General features: G+C 36.9%; 1 protein-coding gene across 1 annotated transcript in view; it reads left to right on the top strand.

The window, feature by feature from the left end:
* Nucleotides 1-11,863, top strand: part of LOC149500510 (ras-specific guanine nucleotide-releasing factor 1) — a 72,330-nt gene extending 60,467 nt beyond the window's left edge. Inside the window, exons 33-34 of the mRNA XM_089736238.1 lie at nt 367-435; nt 1,249-11,863. Of these exons, the coding sequence (XP_089592364.1) occupies nt 367-435; nt 1,249-1,374 (195 nt within the window). The 3' untranslated portion in view covers nt 1,375-11,863. The remainder of the gene's footprint in view (nt 1-366; nt 436-1,248) is intronic.
* Nucleotides 11,864-19,326: the final 7,463 nt, after the last annotated feature.

The raw sequence follows: 19,326 nt of genomic DNA, 5'->3' as shown, positions 1-19,326 counted from the left end.
TCTACTTTTTTTAAAGTAATATAATTATGAGTCACCCTTAGTCAAAATTTATAATTGTCAGAAAAAAAAACAAATATGTTTTTGGAATATATGACATAATACGATAAAGTTTCCGCAATAAATTAGTTATTTTAATTTTTAAAAATAAAATATATGATATAAACTATAAGTTTAGGTAAAATTCCAGTATTGGGGCGGATTTTTTTCCGGTGCCCAGAAGTGGCATTAAATTTTAATCCGGCCCTGTATATGAGAGCTCATTCCTTAAGGCAGTGTTAACGTTTTTGCGACGCGTTTTCCTTAGCGCTGACGACTTCGAGGGTAGTTCAGTGTGGGTTAACGTCTTATCTATACTTGCGATTTCAGATTGCTCATGTTATCCGTGAAATAAGAAATTTCCAGCAAACTCCATACAAAATCGAACACATCCCAAAGGTACGATTTTTGTGTCATTAATGTTCAGCCTCTCAAGATTTAGATTCTATTTGTGTGTTAGAGTATCACTTTTGTTTTCTTATCTACAATTTTAGGATTAAATGCTTCTAATATTTTTATTGATAAAACTAAAGTTCGCCTATGAGAACAAGGAAATAAAAATGAATTGAAAGGTAAGAGTCGATTGATGCACTGATGAAACTGCGATTTCGATATACGATGTTTTTTTTATTGCCCTTGTAGGCAGATGAGCATACGGCCCACTTGGAGTGGTTACCGTCGCCCATGGACCGCAGCAATGGTCGCTGCCTACCGTTAAGAAATCGGCCGTCATACCGTTCGCATCTCTGCGAAAAATGTCACACTGATTTTTTACTGGTGGTAGGACCTCTTGTGAGTCCGCGCGGGTGGGTACCACCACCCTGCCTATTTCTGCCGTGAAGTAGTAATGCGTTTCGGTTTGACGGGCGGGGCAGCCGTTGTAACTATACTGAGATCTTAGAACTTATATCTCAAGGTGGGTGGCGCACTTGCGTCGTAGATATCTATGGGCTCCAGTAGCCACTTAACACCAGGTGGGCTGTGAGCTCGTCCACACATCTAAGCAATAAAAAAAGGCAGAGGAGCATACGGCCTACTTGATGGTGAGTGGTTACTGTCGCCCATGGACCGCAGCAAAGGTAGAGACACAGTCAAGTCGCTGTCTACCGTTAAGAGATCGGCCGCGATACCGTTCGCATCTCTACGAAATGTCACACCTCTAAGAGTAACGTCGACATGGTGGCGAAACGCGAGCTGGTTGTCCCGTGGCAGGTGTGCGACTTCCTGCTGGAGCGGTCGCTGATCATCCCCGAGGAGCGGCAGTACACGCTGTCGCTGGAGCTGGAGCCGCGGGCGGCGCGCGGGTCGGGCGCGGGGCTGAGCTCCCCCGCGTCCTAGCGCCGGCGCCGCGCCTCGCTCGCCGCGCTGGCGCCGCTCCGGCACGAGCGCTGAGCCGCACGCGCGCTTGGCTTAGCATACGCTGTCTATACATAGACACATAATAATAATAATATAAACACATAATAATCGGACGTTGTGTGAAATTTTATTATTTGAACTTCTTGTGCAGAAAAAAGTCGCTTAGTTCAACTTTTCTAAATGAAAAACGCTTGATAATAGTGCGCGGGAAAATAATGACGCTTGTAAAATATTTGAGTTCACTCACTCCACAGTGTGCGTAGTTGTGAACGAGACTCGTTTCAGTGTGCATAGTGTGAGCTTTTTAACGTTCTCGATAGCGTAAAAGTTTACCGTTTTAACGTTTACCTGGGTTTTCCGCTAGAGGCGCTGTTCCAACTGTATAAAAATTTGAGTTAACTTTTACGCTATCGAGAACGTTAAAAAGATCCTACTAAGCACACAGTTTCTTAGTGCACCACGAAAACGTTTCTGTATCACTTCTTCGTATATAAGAAAAATCACCTACTTTTAGTACCTTAGGTTATTATTATAACACAGCTATGAAGAATTCAAAACAGTCAACATGAAAACTCGCTTCTCTGAAACTGTTCTTAGTGGACGTGTGACTCAAGTTGCCTGACTACAGATTAAGGCCGCGTCAATCAAAACTGCTTTCAAATAAGCCTAGTATTAAAATAAGTTCATGGTGAAACATCTGACGTTTGTGCAGACAGACAGACATTTCCTCATAATCTATGGAGGGTAGAGATAAAGAGTACCATCTGACTTTTTGGCGGGAACGCGAGGAGTGAAGTTGTGTGATTTGTTTTATTTTGTCTATTTAGTGTTTCTTCAGGTTTAAATGTGTAATAATGGTGGTTTATTAACTGTTTAATATCTGTGAAAGTGCACAAATGTGGGAAAATGAAACAAAGCTGCTGGACGTAACTTCTCGGGTTCCTCCAAAAAGTCCACTGAAAAAATCTCAGTAAATGACCACCATTTTACTGCGATTATATTTCATCCCATATCATCTCATTTCATTAAATTTCATCCCAGTTGATTAATGTCTCAAATTAATCATCTTCATTTCATTTCACTCCATATTATCATTTTTCATAAAATTAAGAAAATAAAGTAAAATAAGACATGACTTAAAGGTCTTAGTTACCAGGTCATAAAATCTCTTAAAAAAAAAAAGAGTACCATCTTCTATAGGGGCTAAGTTGAAAAACTATGCCCCTGTCAACAGCAAGCTATTGTTTGAAGACTTACCGAAATAGCGCTAGTGTAGGAACTGGAAATAGAATATAGCAGTTTTAAACAGAGTGAAATGTGGTGCTTATAGCGCTGTTTGTAAAATCATTCCACTTACTACTGTGGCGCCACCTTAATTGACAATTTTTAATACACTGAGATGGTGCTCCTTACTTTTGCCCTATAAATCATAAATAAACGATTTTTTTTGCAATGACAGTTGATATAGAATACATAGATTACCCACGCCAGCCATAGATTACTTACTATAACATTATTCTTTGACTGCAAGTCTGATTTGAATAAAATAATTCTAACAAAAACCATGATCCGGGAAATACTGTTATCGTATATTTAATTACAAAGAGTAACTAACTAATTTTGCTAATATTACTGTTGTTGACGTGTAACAATTTTAAAATTAGCATTTCAAAACAAAGTTGTATCGAATGTGTTTTTTATTGAAGTGAATCTTCTTTAGGCGCGTCGTGAGTAAAATTTAACTCACGACAGATCGTTACGGCTAGAGAGAAAAGATACAATTTAGAAGTTTCACTTCTTTCACTTGCACCAAGCTGCATGCACACCATTTTTTTGCTACGTCCTAGACTTAATCTATTTAAATTTACGTCAAGTTTGTAAAATATAAGAAGTTTTTTAACTTAACTCAAAATAAGAATAATGGCAGACATCAAAACTTTCAAAACCACCATACATTATGGCCTAAGATTGTTGGAATGTCATTTAAAAATTAAAACTAAATTACTGATTAAAAACTATATAGACAAAATTCTTTAGTAACGTGTTGCAAAAAAAAAATTGAAATGAATTTTTGACATTTCAGCTATGTATATAGTATTAGGTACAAATAGGTAAATAAATGTAAATACATTTTATTATAAACTTGCTATAAAAAAAAATAACGAAAACTTTGGAGTGTTAGTTATCATATTATTAATAAATGTATATGAAAACTATTTTATGAGCTTGTGAGCGCTTATGAGCATGAAATATGCGTGTTCTAATTAAAAATTAAAATTAAAAAATTACTAAAACAGATAAATGACTTTACTGGTCACGATTCTTGTCATAAAAAAAAAATCACGTACCTACCTACTACAAGTAACAACAAAAAATATATTTTTTAAAAATGTTCTTCGTCAATTAGTTATAAATGAATGTACATTTAAATATCACCTTTACATATCAAATTGTTAAAAAATCTCAAAAAAAAAAAGTAATAATAATACAAAAACGTCAATGCTCCTTGTGAAAACATAAATTTATTACGTGGTAAGATATCGATGCGTTAAAGTCAAAAAAAAAAAGAAAAAGCATTAAAAAAACCTTTTGTATATAATACATGTTTACAAAACGCTCTCAGCGTGTTTATACCCTGTGGGTTGTATATCAATCTTGTCATAATCCATAAGACTTCTACAAGACTAAACGTTGTTTATAATAATATTATGTATAAATAGTTCGCCATGAAGATGTGACCATGGTTTTCGTAATTTATCAATATGGTTGTTGATTGTTAACGATGGTTGTTACAAAACATTTCGACTGCTTTTATATCTTTACACACACATTCCCCGTTCAACTGTCACGCTTCAAATTACGAGTAACTTTGAGGTTAGTTTTTAAGAATTCTTCAAATCTCGTTCTTAACGCCCCTCAACACGTCTTAAGTTTGTAAGTAGTCATTTAAAATGTTATTGATTTTAAAAGATATTCGCTAAATACGGACGTTATAAAAAAAAAAAAACTATTGTAAATATTTGGTATTTCGTGATCGAGTCAAAATGATGCGCGTTCGATTTCTTTTTTAAATCGATGTTATTTCGATAGGTTAGTTTTTTTTTTGTAAATTAAGGTTATAATGATAAAAAAAGTTTAATATAAAATTTTAATTTAATATCTTATAATATTCTGTCATTTAGCATAGTAAAGTCGAAAAATATTTCGAAAGTATTTCCGGGTGATAACGAAATGTAGATGCATTTGTAAATTCCAAACAAAAAAAAGATGAGACATTATTCCGCAAAAGAGATCAGTGAATATTCGAAGATTTTCTCAAAAAGTACAAAATAGGTATGTTTTAGTAGAAAACTCGTGCTTGTGACGAAAAATTTCCGTTATAATGGTTGAATCATTATATACATATATTACATATACATATGTTCATAAATTGTTGAGGTCTCCAGGGTGAGGTCGTCGCGTCTGATATAACGTAAAGTGATTCGAAAGTGAGAATAAAATCGCCTGTAAGTCTTTTCTATGTCCTTTTCTATATCATTTAATGTTAGCGTTGTAATATCGTTGAGTATTGTAATTAATCACGATTCCATAGGATATTTGCTGCTCATAACCGTCGTGGAATTGCTCATGAGTGCTCATTATCAGCACTTAACTAACTATTTAAAACTATAGACCAATCAAAAGCGTTATTTGAGTGTAATAATGTGTCAGTAAAGTCCTACGTTATAATTGGATTGTGATTAATTATAACATTTTGGTCGAGTATCGATAAGGTAGTATTAACGTTGTTGGCCATTGAAATTGGGCTATTTGAAAATTTTATAAAATAATTACTAAGTATTAAAACAAAATTTTGATGTCTTTTTTCATTTGAATTTAGACTCGCACGTTTTTAACTTTTGTCACTCTAAGGCCCTTCGTACACAAGGCTACGCAAATCTTAGATACTCGACGATTTTAGTCTCCAAGCGACTACCGCCATAGAAATAAATCCATTGAGGTTCGTATACGAGTCGCGTCGCCGATATTCGTCCCGCGACTCGCGTCGTGCCAATCGCGCGCGACCTGCCTGTCGAGATCTTCGCTACATAAGTCTCGGCGATTTCCAAGATAGTGGAGCAATTTTTTAATATTACATTTATTTCTGAGGTGGAAAAATATCCTTGTTTATATAATTATAAATTAAAGGAATACTCAAAAAAGGAAATAACAGAAAAAGCTTTTCGTAGTCGTAGGAAAGGCCGTTAATATAACATATAACATGTCAGTACATAGTTTTGTAATGAAAAAACACTTTTAGGCAGTATATTCTTTTTATTAAGCTTTTGTTTTAGGTATTTACATGAATTTTGTGTACATTTTATTATGATAGCCGATGTTGTAAGCCGGATTGCCGACGCTGTTGTTGTGATCTAGGATCATTATCTAGCGTACCAGATATCCGTATCCACTATACCATAAACAATACAACAAGTAATATCTGATGTTAAATTAATGGTATAGTGACTAAATAGGCAACTCGCGTCGTTACGCGCGAATACTCGATACTCGCGACTTGATACTAATGTCGTTGACAACATTAGTATCGAATATTTGCGTAGCCTTGTGTACGAAGGGCCTGAGGCGCTCTTACATTATTGTCTTGTAGGTATTGCGTAGGCCGATATTGTTGTCAGAAGCAAATGGTCAAATCAGTCGTGCAATCAAAATAATGAAAATTCGATCGCGCCATTTGGACATAAAGCTTTAAATCTTTTAGCATAAAAGTGAGCATAAGCCCGTTTTATTTTGAGATGTACATGAATTCAATCACACGAATTTGGATTGTACGAAGTGAGCTTAGTCTACTACCAAATTAATTAAAAACCTAATTATTTATTGCTTAGATGTAGGCTCGGTGGTTTTTTGCGTAATAAAAATGAAATTGCCTTATCGCTGTAAAGTTCCCAAAACAGATCGCTCTAAGCTAAATACAAAAGGCGCTTATTGTTTCAAATATAATATGTAGCTTGAGTTCTTTAAATACGTATCTACATAAACCTTCTGTTTTTTTTTATTATTATCGTATTTTAACAAAAAATAAAAATAAAACAAGATATGCCATCCTACATATTTTCCCCCTATCTAATCGTTATTAGCCTAGGGGGCTATCCCAACTACGCTTAGACGAATGGGTGGTCTCATGGGGCTCAAACTGAGAGAATTGGTTAACACAAATCCTAGCAAGAGCAGTGCTTCGCAGAATCTAAGCCCACTGAGTTTCTCGACGGATTGTCTCTGTGGGTTGCGTTTCCGATCCGGTGGTAGATGTTAGCCACACCTCCGGTTTGAGCCCCGAGAGCTCACCTACACGATAGAGTAACGCTGATATGGCCTGTCAAGGCTATCAGCATAGGTAGGCAAAAAAGCACTATCACTGGATCGGAATCACAACCCACTGAGAAGATCCGGCGAGAAACTGGGCTGTGTCTATGGGCTACGTTGCATGTTGAACTCTTCGTCCTAATCGACGTGAATACTATCTCTAATGAGTTCTCCATCGTCTTCTGAATGTTCGTCCGCACCCTACTAGATGGCGTTAATTACAGTACGATGTATACATTTATATATATGTATACATTTAAACAATTTACATTGTAAACAGACATCGTAATTATCCGCCCCCTTTAAGCCTGCAGCGCCCAAAAAGGGGCGTTAGCGCTCGTATTTGGGAAAGGCTGGATTTCACTATTTGACAGTGCCGCTATCAGCCAATAGATGGCTCTCATCGTCACTAATTGCGGCTGCAACTATACGATATTTAAGCATTTCTCAAAATATTTCGGCAAGTGATGATAGAGTAACCGGACTTTTTGCTTCTGACACAAAATTAAAGATTAATGTAATATTTATTATACGTTTTTTTTCTCTCTCTGTAAATCGTCTTCCTTCCTAAACTTGTGATTAATTGCCTCATTAGTACATAAGTTGTGCATGTGTGTGTATTACTGAAAACATAAAATTTACGACTTGAAATTACCTCTTATGAAATAAATGGGTGTTGATTATAATATTATCGTTAATAGAACCTTCTAAACTAATGTTTCTTATGAATAAAATAATAAGATGTTTTTTTTCTTTCTTTAATCGAATTAATAAGTAAATTGTATTTAGAGATTAATAAGTATTTCCGAAACTACCTCTTCTGTGTGCTGTAAGATGAATCTGTGTACGGTGGCTCCCGAATACTAGTGATAGTGATAATTCTGGTTATTGATACTATATTATTCAGTACGTCACTATAATCGCACGATAAAAATAAATGTCTAATATTAAATGCATCCAAAAATCCGACTAGATTAAGACACTAAACGTGTACCAAAAAAACAAGCTAGGTTTTTAACCCTTTCAGTATTCTGAGCTTATTTTCACACATTTTACAGAAGTTGCTAAATGATGTTTAATAAGAATCTTCTAACTTAAAAAAAATTACAAAAATCAATGTTAAATTTCGCAACAAAATAATTTTTAAATGGTTATTTATAAATGTTATTAACTTATGTGCATGAGAGCGCTAACGCACGGTCGTACAGGTTAATACCTAATACCTATAATCAAACTGTGCTAATCGTCGGTATTCCGACGGTCGGAATTTAAAATATTTAAATTTAATTTTTACTTAAAAAAAATTTAAATTTAAATTTTTAAAATTTTTCATAATTTTAATAAACATTTTTAAATGGGAAGATCATTTGTTTTTAAGGTGTGATTCCGAGACCGGCGGCGAACCGTAATAGTTTGCATCAGTTTGTAGGAATCCGAGCGACAGTATCGCCGTACTTGACATTAATTTCATAAGAATTTTTAAACACGAATTCATAGTGTCTTATACGGACTGCAGCAGACATTAGTAACGCTGCAATCTGCCGTTAGTATCGGAATCATACCTTTAAGATGAGATTTTTTAAAAACACACAAAAGTAATAAAAGTAAAGTAATAAATTTCAATGCTAAATTTTTTGTTACAAACTACTATTATAGTTATGTTTAAATTCAATATTTAAAACTAAAGCTATAATATGAATCTGACAATACGAAAATAATAGTTAGTACAAACAAATCCAGGAAATAAATTTAGTACAAACAACTCCAGGAAATAAATTAGCGATTTTTTAAGCACTGTCTTAAATTGTTATTGTTATAAATAAAATTAATTCTATTTATTAAAAAAAATATATATATATATATATATAGAAGTTGTTCGGAGAGGTCTGTCGAATTTCGCTAAACTTTGTATTTTAAATTTCACAGAATGACGTAACAGAATTGTGTGGGTAATTTGAAGTTAGCTGTACAATACTGGGCTGATTAGGAAATGTTATATATGTCAGATATAGATTTATTTATACTAGATATTAGATAGATAGATAGATATTAGATATATTTATTTATATATTTTTATTGAAAGTGGCACCTGTGACAGAGAAGCTGAGGAGTGCACGTTTGGGATGGTATGGACATGTGATGAGACGGAATGAAAATGAGGTTGTTAAGAGAGTGTTAACTATGAATGTGGAAGGATTTAGAGGAAGAGGTAGACCTAAGAAGAAATGGATGGATTGTGTGAAAGACGATATGGGTAGGAGGGGAGTGAGCGAAGAAATTGTATATGATAGAAGAGTATGGAAGGGGAAAACATGTTGCGCCGACCCCAGGTGACTGGGAGAAGGGCAGGATAATGATGAATGATGATGATAGATTTATTTATACTTAGTGTGATGAAAATTTTCCCGATTATTAATTTTTCAAAATTTTCCGCTCGATCCAATAGCTTCGAATAAACATTAGTTTCTAATTACTCGCTCAATTGTGATATACGATCATACTGTTTATAATAATTTTGTTCGAAATCAAACAGATCTCTCCCGAATAACCCAATAAGTACAACTTGCATTATTCATTTGTAAAACTATTTATCTGTTAGTGTTACAAGTAATGTTTGCTACTAAACTAACTACAAAACTATTTTGGACTACGATTTTATTTTTATGTATAATTATTGCTCAATCGAAAATATCGTTCAGTGATTATTTGTTTTTAATAACTTGTACAAACCCACATATGTGTATGTACATACAAAAGCTCGGTGTGTTCTGCGACCTAGCCCACCGGCATTATTTAAACTATATAATAACAGACCGTTATGACTGTCGGTACTTGAACCATTGTACCATGGTTCACTTGCGGACTAAATAACAATAAAAATAATAATAATGGTTGGTACAAAATGAGTATCAGTTGAATGGAATATTTTAAATGTACTCATTGTAATACTTAAATGTATTTATGTAACTGATAATTATTTTTAATAAATGTATCTTTTTTATTTGATTGGTTTTGGTAATCTTAAGTATGTTTCAATGATACTATTAGTCCGATCAATTTAGACCAAAAAATGAGAGCGAAGGTACATAAAATTCCAACAAGCTGAAAATCAGTAAAATTGTTCGAAACATAATTATAAATAATATTTAAAAGTTCCCCATCATTCCCGCAAGGGCGGATCCAGCTTTGGCACCAGGAGGGGGTCACATAGTCAAATTTAGATGAGTTCATTCCGAAACGTTTGCCATTATACAAAGTTATTATATTATATTAAATTAATTAAATATTGAAGGTATGTAGTTACATAAAATCTGTATGGTGACAAAATATATAAATAAAATCATTATATTCAATTAGTGGTCCACCTAAGTCCTGGAACCAGCTCAGGGGGTGGTCATGACCCCCATGACCCCCCCCCCCTGGATCCGCCATTGCATTCCCGTGTATAGAATTGTTTTTATTCAAGGTCAAAGGTTAAGAAAACGAGTTTTGCTCGATTCAGGCTTTCATTAAAAATGAATATTCAAACACGGAATTTCTAGGTTCACTAAATTTTGAACTCCATAGAACTCCATATTTATGTATGTATATTTCAGTGATGACCGCACTTCGGTGGGCGGACGATGATGCGTTTAGATTAACTTAATTAGTACAATTAAAAATGGCTCATCGTACAATTGGATGTGTTTATCCAAAAATGACACAAGAATATGGAGGAAAATTTTTAGTATTTTGCTGCCAGTTTGCAGTAAGGCGTAGCCGGGTAAAATCAGTTGTGTGTCAAAAGGTATGATAGGCCTCTCTAATTGCACGCCAGTGGGCACGGCAAAAATCGAAATTAAAACAATAAGAAGCATTTATCGAGTCCATGTCTGATAATGTACATGAATTATATTGAAAACAGCGTTCACATAAACTTCGGATGGAAAATAATGATTCACTGAGCGATATTCAAAAATATGTACAATTCGATGTGATTTTTAGTAATTTAAATTAGCTGCTAATTAGGTTGTGTTACATGAATGTCACTCTGTGTACTTATCAATATGTAATCCTAAAGTATTAGATTCTCCGCGAACTGGATGAAGGTTTACCATTACCTCAAATACGATGTTTCCCGAGCGCTATGACTTGTCCTTCTTCAAACGAGGCTTGTGGAGAGTACTCAACGGTAGGCAGCGGCTTGGCTCTACCCCTGGCATTGCTGAAGTCCATGGGCGACCGTAACCACTCACCATCAGGTGGGCCGTATGCACGTCTGCCTACAAGGGCAATAAAAAATAATAATTCATGTTTCCAACGATTTTTTCCCTACAATTTTCCGATGTTTCCGCTAATCATCAATTACAATTATCAGTTTGTAAGGCTTATACGAGTAGATAGTTTGATCGAATGTAAAATTTGCGCTCAGACCTCTTCCTGTTTTATTTATACTACTTCAGTGGTCCAGGTTCGATTCTCGGTGATAGTCACGTTATTTATTGTGTAGTCATTCTTAAATTGCATGCGTGTTTCCGACATCCATAACCTAAAGAAGAATCCTCGGTCAAAGATTTGTAATTTGAAAAGTTTAATATATTCAAATACTTTATAATAGACTAGCGTCCCGCCCTCGCTTCGCTTCGGAAACTGTAATGTATTATTGATTTCTCCACTATTTAATGGATGTTATTATTCATATAAACCTTCCTCTTCAATCACTCTATCTATTAAAAAACCGCATCAAAATCCGTTGCGTAGTTTTAAAGATTTAAGCATACATAGGGACAGGGAAAGCGACTTTGTTTTATACTATGTAGTGATTACAATCCTTTAAGTTATCGTGGAGAAGATAAACGTTATATGTCAATGCATGTAAGTGATTATCTATTTAAAACATTTAATAAGAATAAAAACTATCGTTACCGAGATTAGACGATAATTTCATGTCCCACAAAGGCTTTAGAGAATATTATGTCTGATTGAGCGTCCCTTAGAAACTGAAACTAAAGATTCAACACATCAAGTGCTAAGTAGGATTACCTATTGATATGTACAAATATTAAATTTGTTGATTGTTCCTACTGTGTTGTTGTATCCTTCTTGAATATATTGTTATTGTATTTTTGTTGGTTTTATTTCCCTTTTTTAACGGACTTCAATAAAGGAGGAGCTTCTCAATTCAACAGTATGTTGTTTTTTTTTTAAGTTTGTTACCTCATAACTTTTGACTGGGTGAATCGATTTTGGTGATTCTTTTTTTATTAGAAAGCTGACGTTTCTCGTGTGGTCCCGATTTAGTCCAGATCTGATAATGGTATCCATGAGAAAACCAAATAGTAAGTCTTAAATTTGCATTAAATACGTGCGCGACAAATACCTGAATAACTCAATATTACATCAACCGATTTCGATGATTATTGTTTTTAGTGTATATTAATTTGTTTTGGAATATCTTTTTTTTCTATTTGAAGTCGGTTTTTGTTGAAGCATGTCTATTTACAATTATTTTTTAAATGAACAGATGAAGACCAGTATTTTATTTTGCAGTCAATGCTCTCTGTCCGCCATTTTGACCCTCATGGTCGTAGTATTTTTATTTTTATTGCAATCTGGTGAGCGAGTCTACAGCCAACTAGATCTTAAGTGGTTAGAGAGAGAGAGAGAGAGAGTGAGTATTCTTTATTGTACACCAAAAAACAAGTAAACAGTGCGATACATTAAAAACAAAAAAGTACAATGGGCGGTCTTATCGCTAAGAGCGATCTCTTCCAGACAACCATCAGGTGGACAATAATCATTTGGAAACGAACTACGCGCGGTGTACCATTCCAGTGAAATACATATACATATATGTACACATACATATACACACACATATCTCCGTAAATATACATACAATTAATACAAAGGATTATAATATAATAATAATTATTAAAAATTAAAAATAAAACCGGTGGTTACCGAAGCTTTGACACATGAATACCAGCGTTTTAAAGTACCTATCTCAAAATTTACATTTTATAGTATAACGGCTGTTCCACCCTTGAAACCGGAAGGCATTGCTGCTTTACAACAAAAATAGGGGAAGCAGCATAAATGCGAAAACAACATTCAAATAAATATTTTAAATAATATTATTATATTATGTAAGTTTTTAACGAATTAAAACTATCCCAGTTTAAGTTTTGAATTTTTTTTATGTCGATGTAAGGTATAGTTCGATATTGGTATCGACTATAGTGATTCCTCATACCCGATCCTGTAGACCGAATTGTAAACAGTCGACGTCACCCTAAACACGTCATTACGGATCCTCCCAATCCGCTAACGGTGCTTTTAAGTACCACTAAAACTGTCACCTTCCTCGCCGAACCCGTCGCTTGCGACGAAGGGATCGACGAGCGAATTAACCCACAGACACAGCCCACGAGTTTCTCGCCGGATCTCCTCAGTGGGTCGCGTTTCCGACCCGGTTGTAGATTCTGCGAAGCACTGCTCTTGCTAGGGCCAGTGTTAGCAGCACTCTGGTTAGAGCCCCGCGAGCTCACCTACACGTCAAGGAGAAGATGAAATTGCCTCCGAAGGCTATCAGAATAGGTAGGAAAAAGAAAAGAAAAAAAAATTACTCCTTTCTCGAAACTTCGTGGTCGGCCGGCCCTGCCGCTCCCCCGCATGCATGCCCCTCCAAGAACCACGAGGAGTTTTTTTTTTCCTACCTAAGCACTTGAGAGGCTATATCAGCGTAGCCTTAACTAGTAGTTGAGCTCACGAGGCTTAAACCTGACGACTTGCTAACACGAACCCTAGCAAGAGCAGTGCTTCGCAGAATCTACCACCGGATCGGAAACGCGACCCACTGAGAAGATCCGGCGAGAAACTCAGTGGGCTGTGTCTGAGGGCCACGAGGAGAACAAATAGGGATGTGCGCGTTTTTTTTTTTTTTTTTATTGCTTAGATGGTTGGACGAGCTCACAGCCCACCTGGTGTTAAGTGGTTACTGGAGCCCATAGACATCTACAACGTAAATGCGCCACCCACCTTAAGATATAAGTTGTAAGGTCTCAGTATAGTTACAACGGCTGCCCCACCCTTCAAACCGAAACGCATTACTGCTTCACGGCAGAAATAGGCAGGGCGGTGGTACCTACCCGCGCGGACTCACAACAGGTCCTACCACCAGTAATTACGCAAATTATAATTTTGCGGGTTTCACTTTTATTGCACGATGTTATTCCTTCACCGTGGAAGTCAATCGTGAACATTTGTTGAGTACGTATTTCAATAGAAAAATTGGTACCCGCCTGCGAGATTCGAACAGCGGTGCATCGGTTCAACACGAACGCACCGGACGTCTTATCTTTTAGGCCACGACGACTTCAATATATATAAGTTTGAATTATTCTATTTAAAACCAAAGAGATTTTTCTTTACATATAGATTCCACAAATATACAATTCTTATGGTTCCGATGACGAGGAATATCCAGTCGGAATTTTGACGTCAAAGAAAAAATGCGGACGTATTACCGAAGACGTCTCTTCAAATGTGGAAGTCACGGAATTATTATCCTTCGTAAGGCGATAGTGTTCGCTTCAAGCAAACACGGATCACCGTTGGAACCACAAACATGTTATTCAGTGTTTTCATACTCTACGTGTATCTAACTGAACATTATATAAATACTCACTAAATATGTACATAAGCTGTGACGTCATTGCTGTAGGTACATTAGTTGGTTAAATAAAACTAGTTACATTAACGATGGCTATGATGTCATGGCCCGTCTTATATTAAATAGTTGTAATAGTCCATGGACAGCACTCTGGACGCTGCTGCCCAGGTTGTGATAGTACAGAAGAAAGACAGAAGTCTGCTTCGTTGTTTAATGTTGATATAAAACTTTCTTCTGTTTTCGCGAGTTTGACATAATTAGTTGTAGGGCTTGTACGTTTTACGTACCACGAAAATTGTATTAAAAATGTTGGACATTTTCCTTATTTTCATTTTTTTCTTTTCATTTTTGGTACCCTTATTTATCAATAATGTGGACAAAAGTGTGGTAATGAATGATATAGCTAGTTACATACTGCACAAAACGCAGGTGTCTGTGAAGATAGAAAAAGTCGATATGAAACGAGAAAAAGAATATAATGCCTACAAGATTTTTGTTCCACATAATAAGTTGACAGTTTTCTTGAATGACAATCTTTGGCCAGAGGGTGTAAAGTTTAGAAAGTTTATTAATTTTAGAAATAGAATTAACGAACGAACGAGTTTATCTACCACTCAACATGATATACAAAGCTAACTATCTATTGCATTTTGTGAGTTTTAATTGTAGATCTATCCATAGATCTATTGATTGTGTCAAGTCATTATGTAAATCTGCTGATATCATTGCACTCCAAGAGACGTGGCTACTTCCGCATGATATTACTTTCTTAGGAACAATAGACGAGGAGTTTGCATTCACCGGCAAATCAGCTGTAAATACGTCCACTGAAGTGCTACACGGGAGGCCGTACGGCGGTGTCGCGTTGTTGTGGAGGAAAAGTTTGTTTACATCGGTATCAGTAATCGATTGCAATAATGTACGTATGACGGCGGCAAAGTTTATGGTGGCGGAACGTGCGTTTTTAGTATTTTCAGTTTATATGCCGACAGACTCAGCAGATAATTTAAATGAGTTTACTGAGTGTCTTAGTGAAATATGTACTATTATTGAAAGCCATAACCTTGAAAGTGTTTACATGTTGGGAGATTTCAATTCACATCCAGGTGAGCGTTTTTGTAATGAACTGCTGAGTTTCTGTGACGAACAACAGTGGCTATGTGCAGATATAGAAAGACTAGGAATAAATTCGGACACATACACATATATAAGTGATGCTCATCATGACTGTCGTAGATGGTTGGATCACTGCGTGCTCACGAAGGCTGCTATGCAGGCTGTTGTTGATGTAAATATAAAGTATGATGTTTTTTGGTCAGATCACTTACCTTTGGAGATGACATGTAATATAACAGTGTTAGAACCTAAAATTACAAATATAAAACACGAGGTAAATAGGGTTTTGTGGGGTATTCGGGATTCCTTTCATATTGATAAGTATCAAAAACTGTGTCATAGTAAATTAAGAGACATTGACTTCCCTATTGTTTTTCGGGAGTGCGGTGATAAGATGTGTGAGAACGTAGAACATAGACTTCATATTGATAAATTATATAAATCTGTGATACGTATTTTAAGTGAGTCAGCTGTGGCGACCTGCTGTCGCGGGACTAGTGGGAAGCGCAATCATGTCACGGGATGGAATAAGTACGTAAAGGAAGCTCACGCGGAGGCTCGATATAGGTTTCTGCTGTGGCTACAAAATGGTAAGCCCAGTTCTGGCATGACTTACACGCAAATGTGTGAATCTCGGAAAGCTTTCAAAGCAAAGTTAAAGTGGTGTCAAAACAACGAGCGTAAGATTAAGATGGACATAATCGCGTCCCATCATGTAAATGGTAGCTTCGGAAGCTTTTGGAGGGAAGTAAATAGGTTGAGTCCTAGATCGAGTCTTCCGTCGAATGTTGAAGGGAAAAAAGAGCCGGTAGATATTGCCAATCAGTTTTTAGAACATTTTAAAATCTCATCACCGTTAGATCCATCTACTCGAGCGCATTGTTATGACGTCAGTGGCCCTGAGGTGCGTTTCTCAGCCCGTGACATTGCTGCGGTAGTCAAAAATATGGCTAGGGGTAAGTCTCCAGGACATGATAACCTTAGTATTGAACATGTACAAAACGCGGGTGTTCACCTACCTAGAATTTTGGCTTTATTGTTTAACTTATGTTTAAGTCATTCTTATCTCCCGGCGGAAATGATGAAGACTATAGTCACGCCCATTCCTAAGAACAAAACAGGTGATCTGTCAAACATCAATAACTACAGGCCGATTTCTTTGGCCACAATTGCAGCTAAAATTTTCGATAGCTTACTAAATAGTTGCCTAAATAAACAAGTGCATCTTAATGATAGGCAGTTTGGTTTTAGGAATGGGTTATCGACTGATACTGCGATAATGACACTTAAGAGTACTGTGCAGTATTATACTGGGAGGAAGACGCCTGTGTACGCATGTTTCCTGGATCTGTCCAGGGCTTTTGATCTTGTTCGATATGATTTACTATGGAATAAGTTAGCTAGGGAAGTAAAGCTGCCGCCTGAATTAATTAAAATTTTTCAGTATTGGTATGGCAATCAAAATAATAGTGTGAGATGGGCCGGTGCGCACTCTGATGCGTACCGTTTAGAATGTGGTGTGAGGCAGGGGGGTCTAACCTCACCTTTGCTATTTAGCATATACATGAATAAGCTCATCGATGAGCTCAGTAGTGCGGGTGTCGGCTGCATGATCGATGGAGTTTCTTTTAACAATATTAGTTATGCAGACGATATGGTATTGCTGAGCCCATCTATGAGTGCTCTCAGGAAACTTTTAAAAATTTGTGAGAACTATGCTGAGTCCCACGGGCTGAGGTACAATGCCAAGAAGAGTGAACTGCTAGTGTTCAAAGCGCAGAACAAAACTTACGAGAACGTACCTCCAATCTGGCTAGCGGGCGCAACGCTTACACAAGTCAAGCGCTTCAAGTACCTCGGTCACTGGGTAACAGAGGATGGTACGGATGATTGTGATATAGATAGGGAGCGTAGGGCGTTGATAGTAAGATGCAATATGCTGGCCCGCAGATTTACTGGTTGCGATAGCTATGTTAAACTTACAATTTTTAAAGCTTATTGCCAGAATTTTTACGCCAGTAGTCTGTGGACCACATACACGCGGAGAGCTTACAATGCCCTACGCGTTCAATATAATAATGCGTTTAGGATGATGTTGTCACTGCCGCGCTTTTGCAGTGCATCCACAATGTTTGCGACATCTCACACCGATGACTTCTTTGCAATAATGCGGAAGAGAAGTGCATCGTTATTGCGTCGAGTTCGTGACAGTGGCAACAGTCTTTTGAGAATCATATCGAGCAAGATCGAGGGACTGCTGATCAATAGCCTTTGCAGTAGGCATTTGGAAGGAGAAAAAAATAAAATAAAAAATGTAATGGTTTAAAATGTATATATATAATGAGAGTTATGTGTTAGATTTTTTAAGTCACTAACATAGATATAAGTAATTACTACTAACAAAATGTTATGGTTTTAAAAAACAAAACTGAAATAAAGAATTAATAATAATAATAATAATAATACTTTGGCGTTTGTAATACTTTACGTATTTAAGTTTATATCGCGGCAGAAATAGGCGGGCAGTCGAGCTTATTTCCCATCTGGTACCAAGTAATGTAGGTTCCTAGTGCTTGGACAAAGGCTGCTGATTGGATATTCGGATGATGTCTTATAAGTGAATCTTGGTCAACGATGAACCGTACCGCTCTATACTTATTCCACACTCTGAAACTAAGTGAAGTAACTTACTGGTGGTATGACCTCTTGTGAGTCCGCACGGGTGGGTACCACCAGCCTGCCCAATTCTGCCGTGAAGCAGTAATGCGTTTCGGTTTTAAAGGGCGGGGCAGCCGTTGTAACTATACTGAGACCTTAAAACTTATATCTCAAGGTGGGTGGCGCCTTTACGTTGTAGATGTCTATGGGCTTCAGTAACTACTTAACACCAAGAGGGCTGTGAGCTCGTCCACCCATCTAAGCAATAAAAAAAATAAAAAATAAAGTAAATTGTATCTTCGTAATAAGGTGACTTTACAAAACTTGCATACGTCCAGGCAATATCTATACAAGTGTATAGGGTTCGCTCACGCGGCCCGCACTACTTTAAAGCCCCTTCAATTCATTCAATCCCGTTTTTGCAGGATAGCCGTCGGAGCACCATGGCTCGTGAGGAACGTGGATCTTTACGATGACTTGGAGTTGAACTCCATCAGTAAGTAAATATATTCGACATCAGTGCGCCATTTCGAGAAAGCAGCGCGACATGAAAACCCTCTTGTCGTGGCCGCTGGTAACTACATTGCCATCCTGCGGACCGAATGGTAAACAGTCGACGTCGCCCTAAACACATTATTTCGGATTCTCTCGAATCACTAACGATGCTTTTAGGTGCCTCAAGCACCAATCACTGTTCTCTTCGAACCCGTCGCTTCCGATCTACAATCCGAATTTACAAAAGTATTTTTTATTAATCGCTTGAAAGGCAGCCGCGCATTCAATTTTTTTCGCAAGTAGTAGTACAGCGCCACTGGCATTGCTGATGTCCATAACCATCAATATACTCGTCGATTACGACGCAGAGTTCGACAAGCGAACTAACACACAGACACAGCCCACTGAGTTTCTCGCCAGATCTTCTCAGTGGGTCGCGTTTCCGATTCGGTGGTAGATTCTGCGAAGTACTGCTCTTGCTGGGGCTAGTTTTAGCAATGTCCTCAGGTTAGAACCCGTGAGCTCACCTACTCGCCTGGTTACGCTGACATAATTCTCTAGGTTAGCAAGAAGAAACAAAATTGAAACTAAATACCGCCCCCCTCCCTCCCTCTCGACTAGAGAAATGAATAGACAACCTTCTT

Source organism: Bombyx mandarina, chromosome 21 (assembly GCF_030267445.1).
Source record: "Bombyx mandarina strain Sakado chromosome 21, ASM3026744v2".
Classification (NCBI taxonomy): domain Eukaryota; kingdom Metazoa; phylum Arthropoda; class Insecta; order Lepidoptera; family Bombycidae; genus Bombyx; species Bombyx mandarina.
The sequence above is the reverse complement of the archived record's forward strand: the minus strand, read 5'-3'. Positions and strand labels throughout refer to the sequence as shown.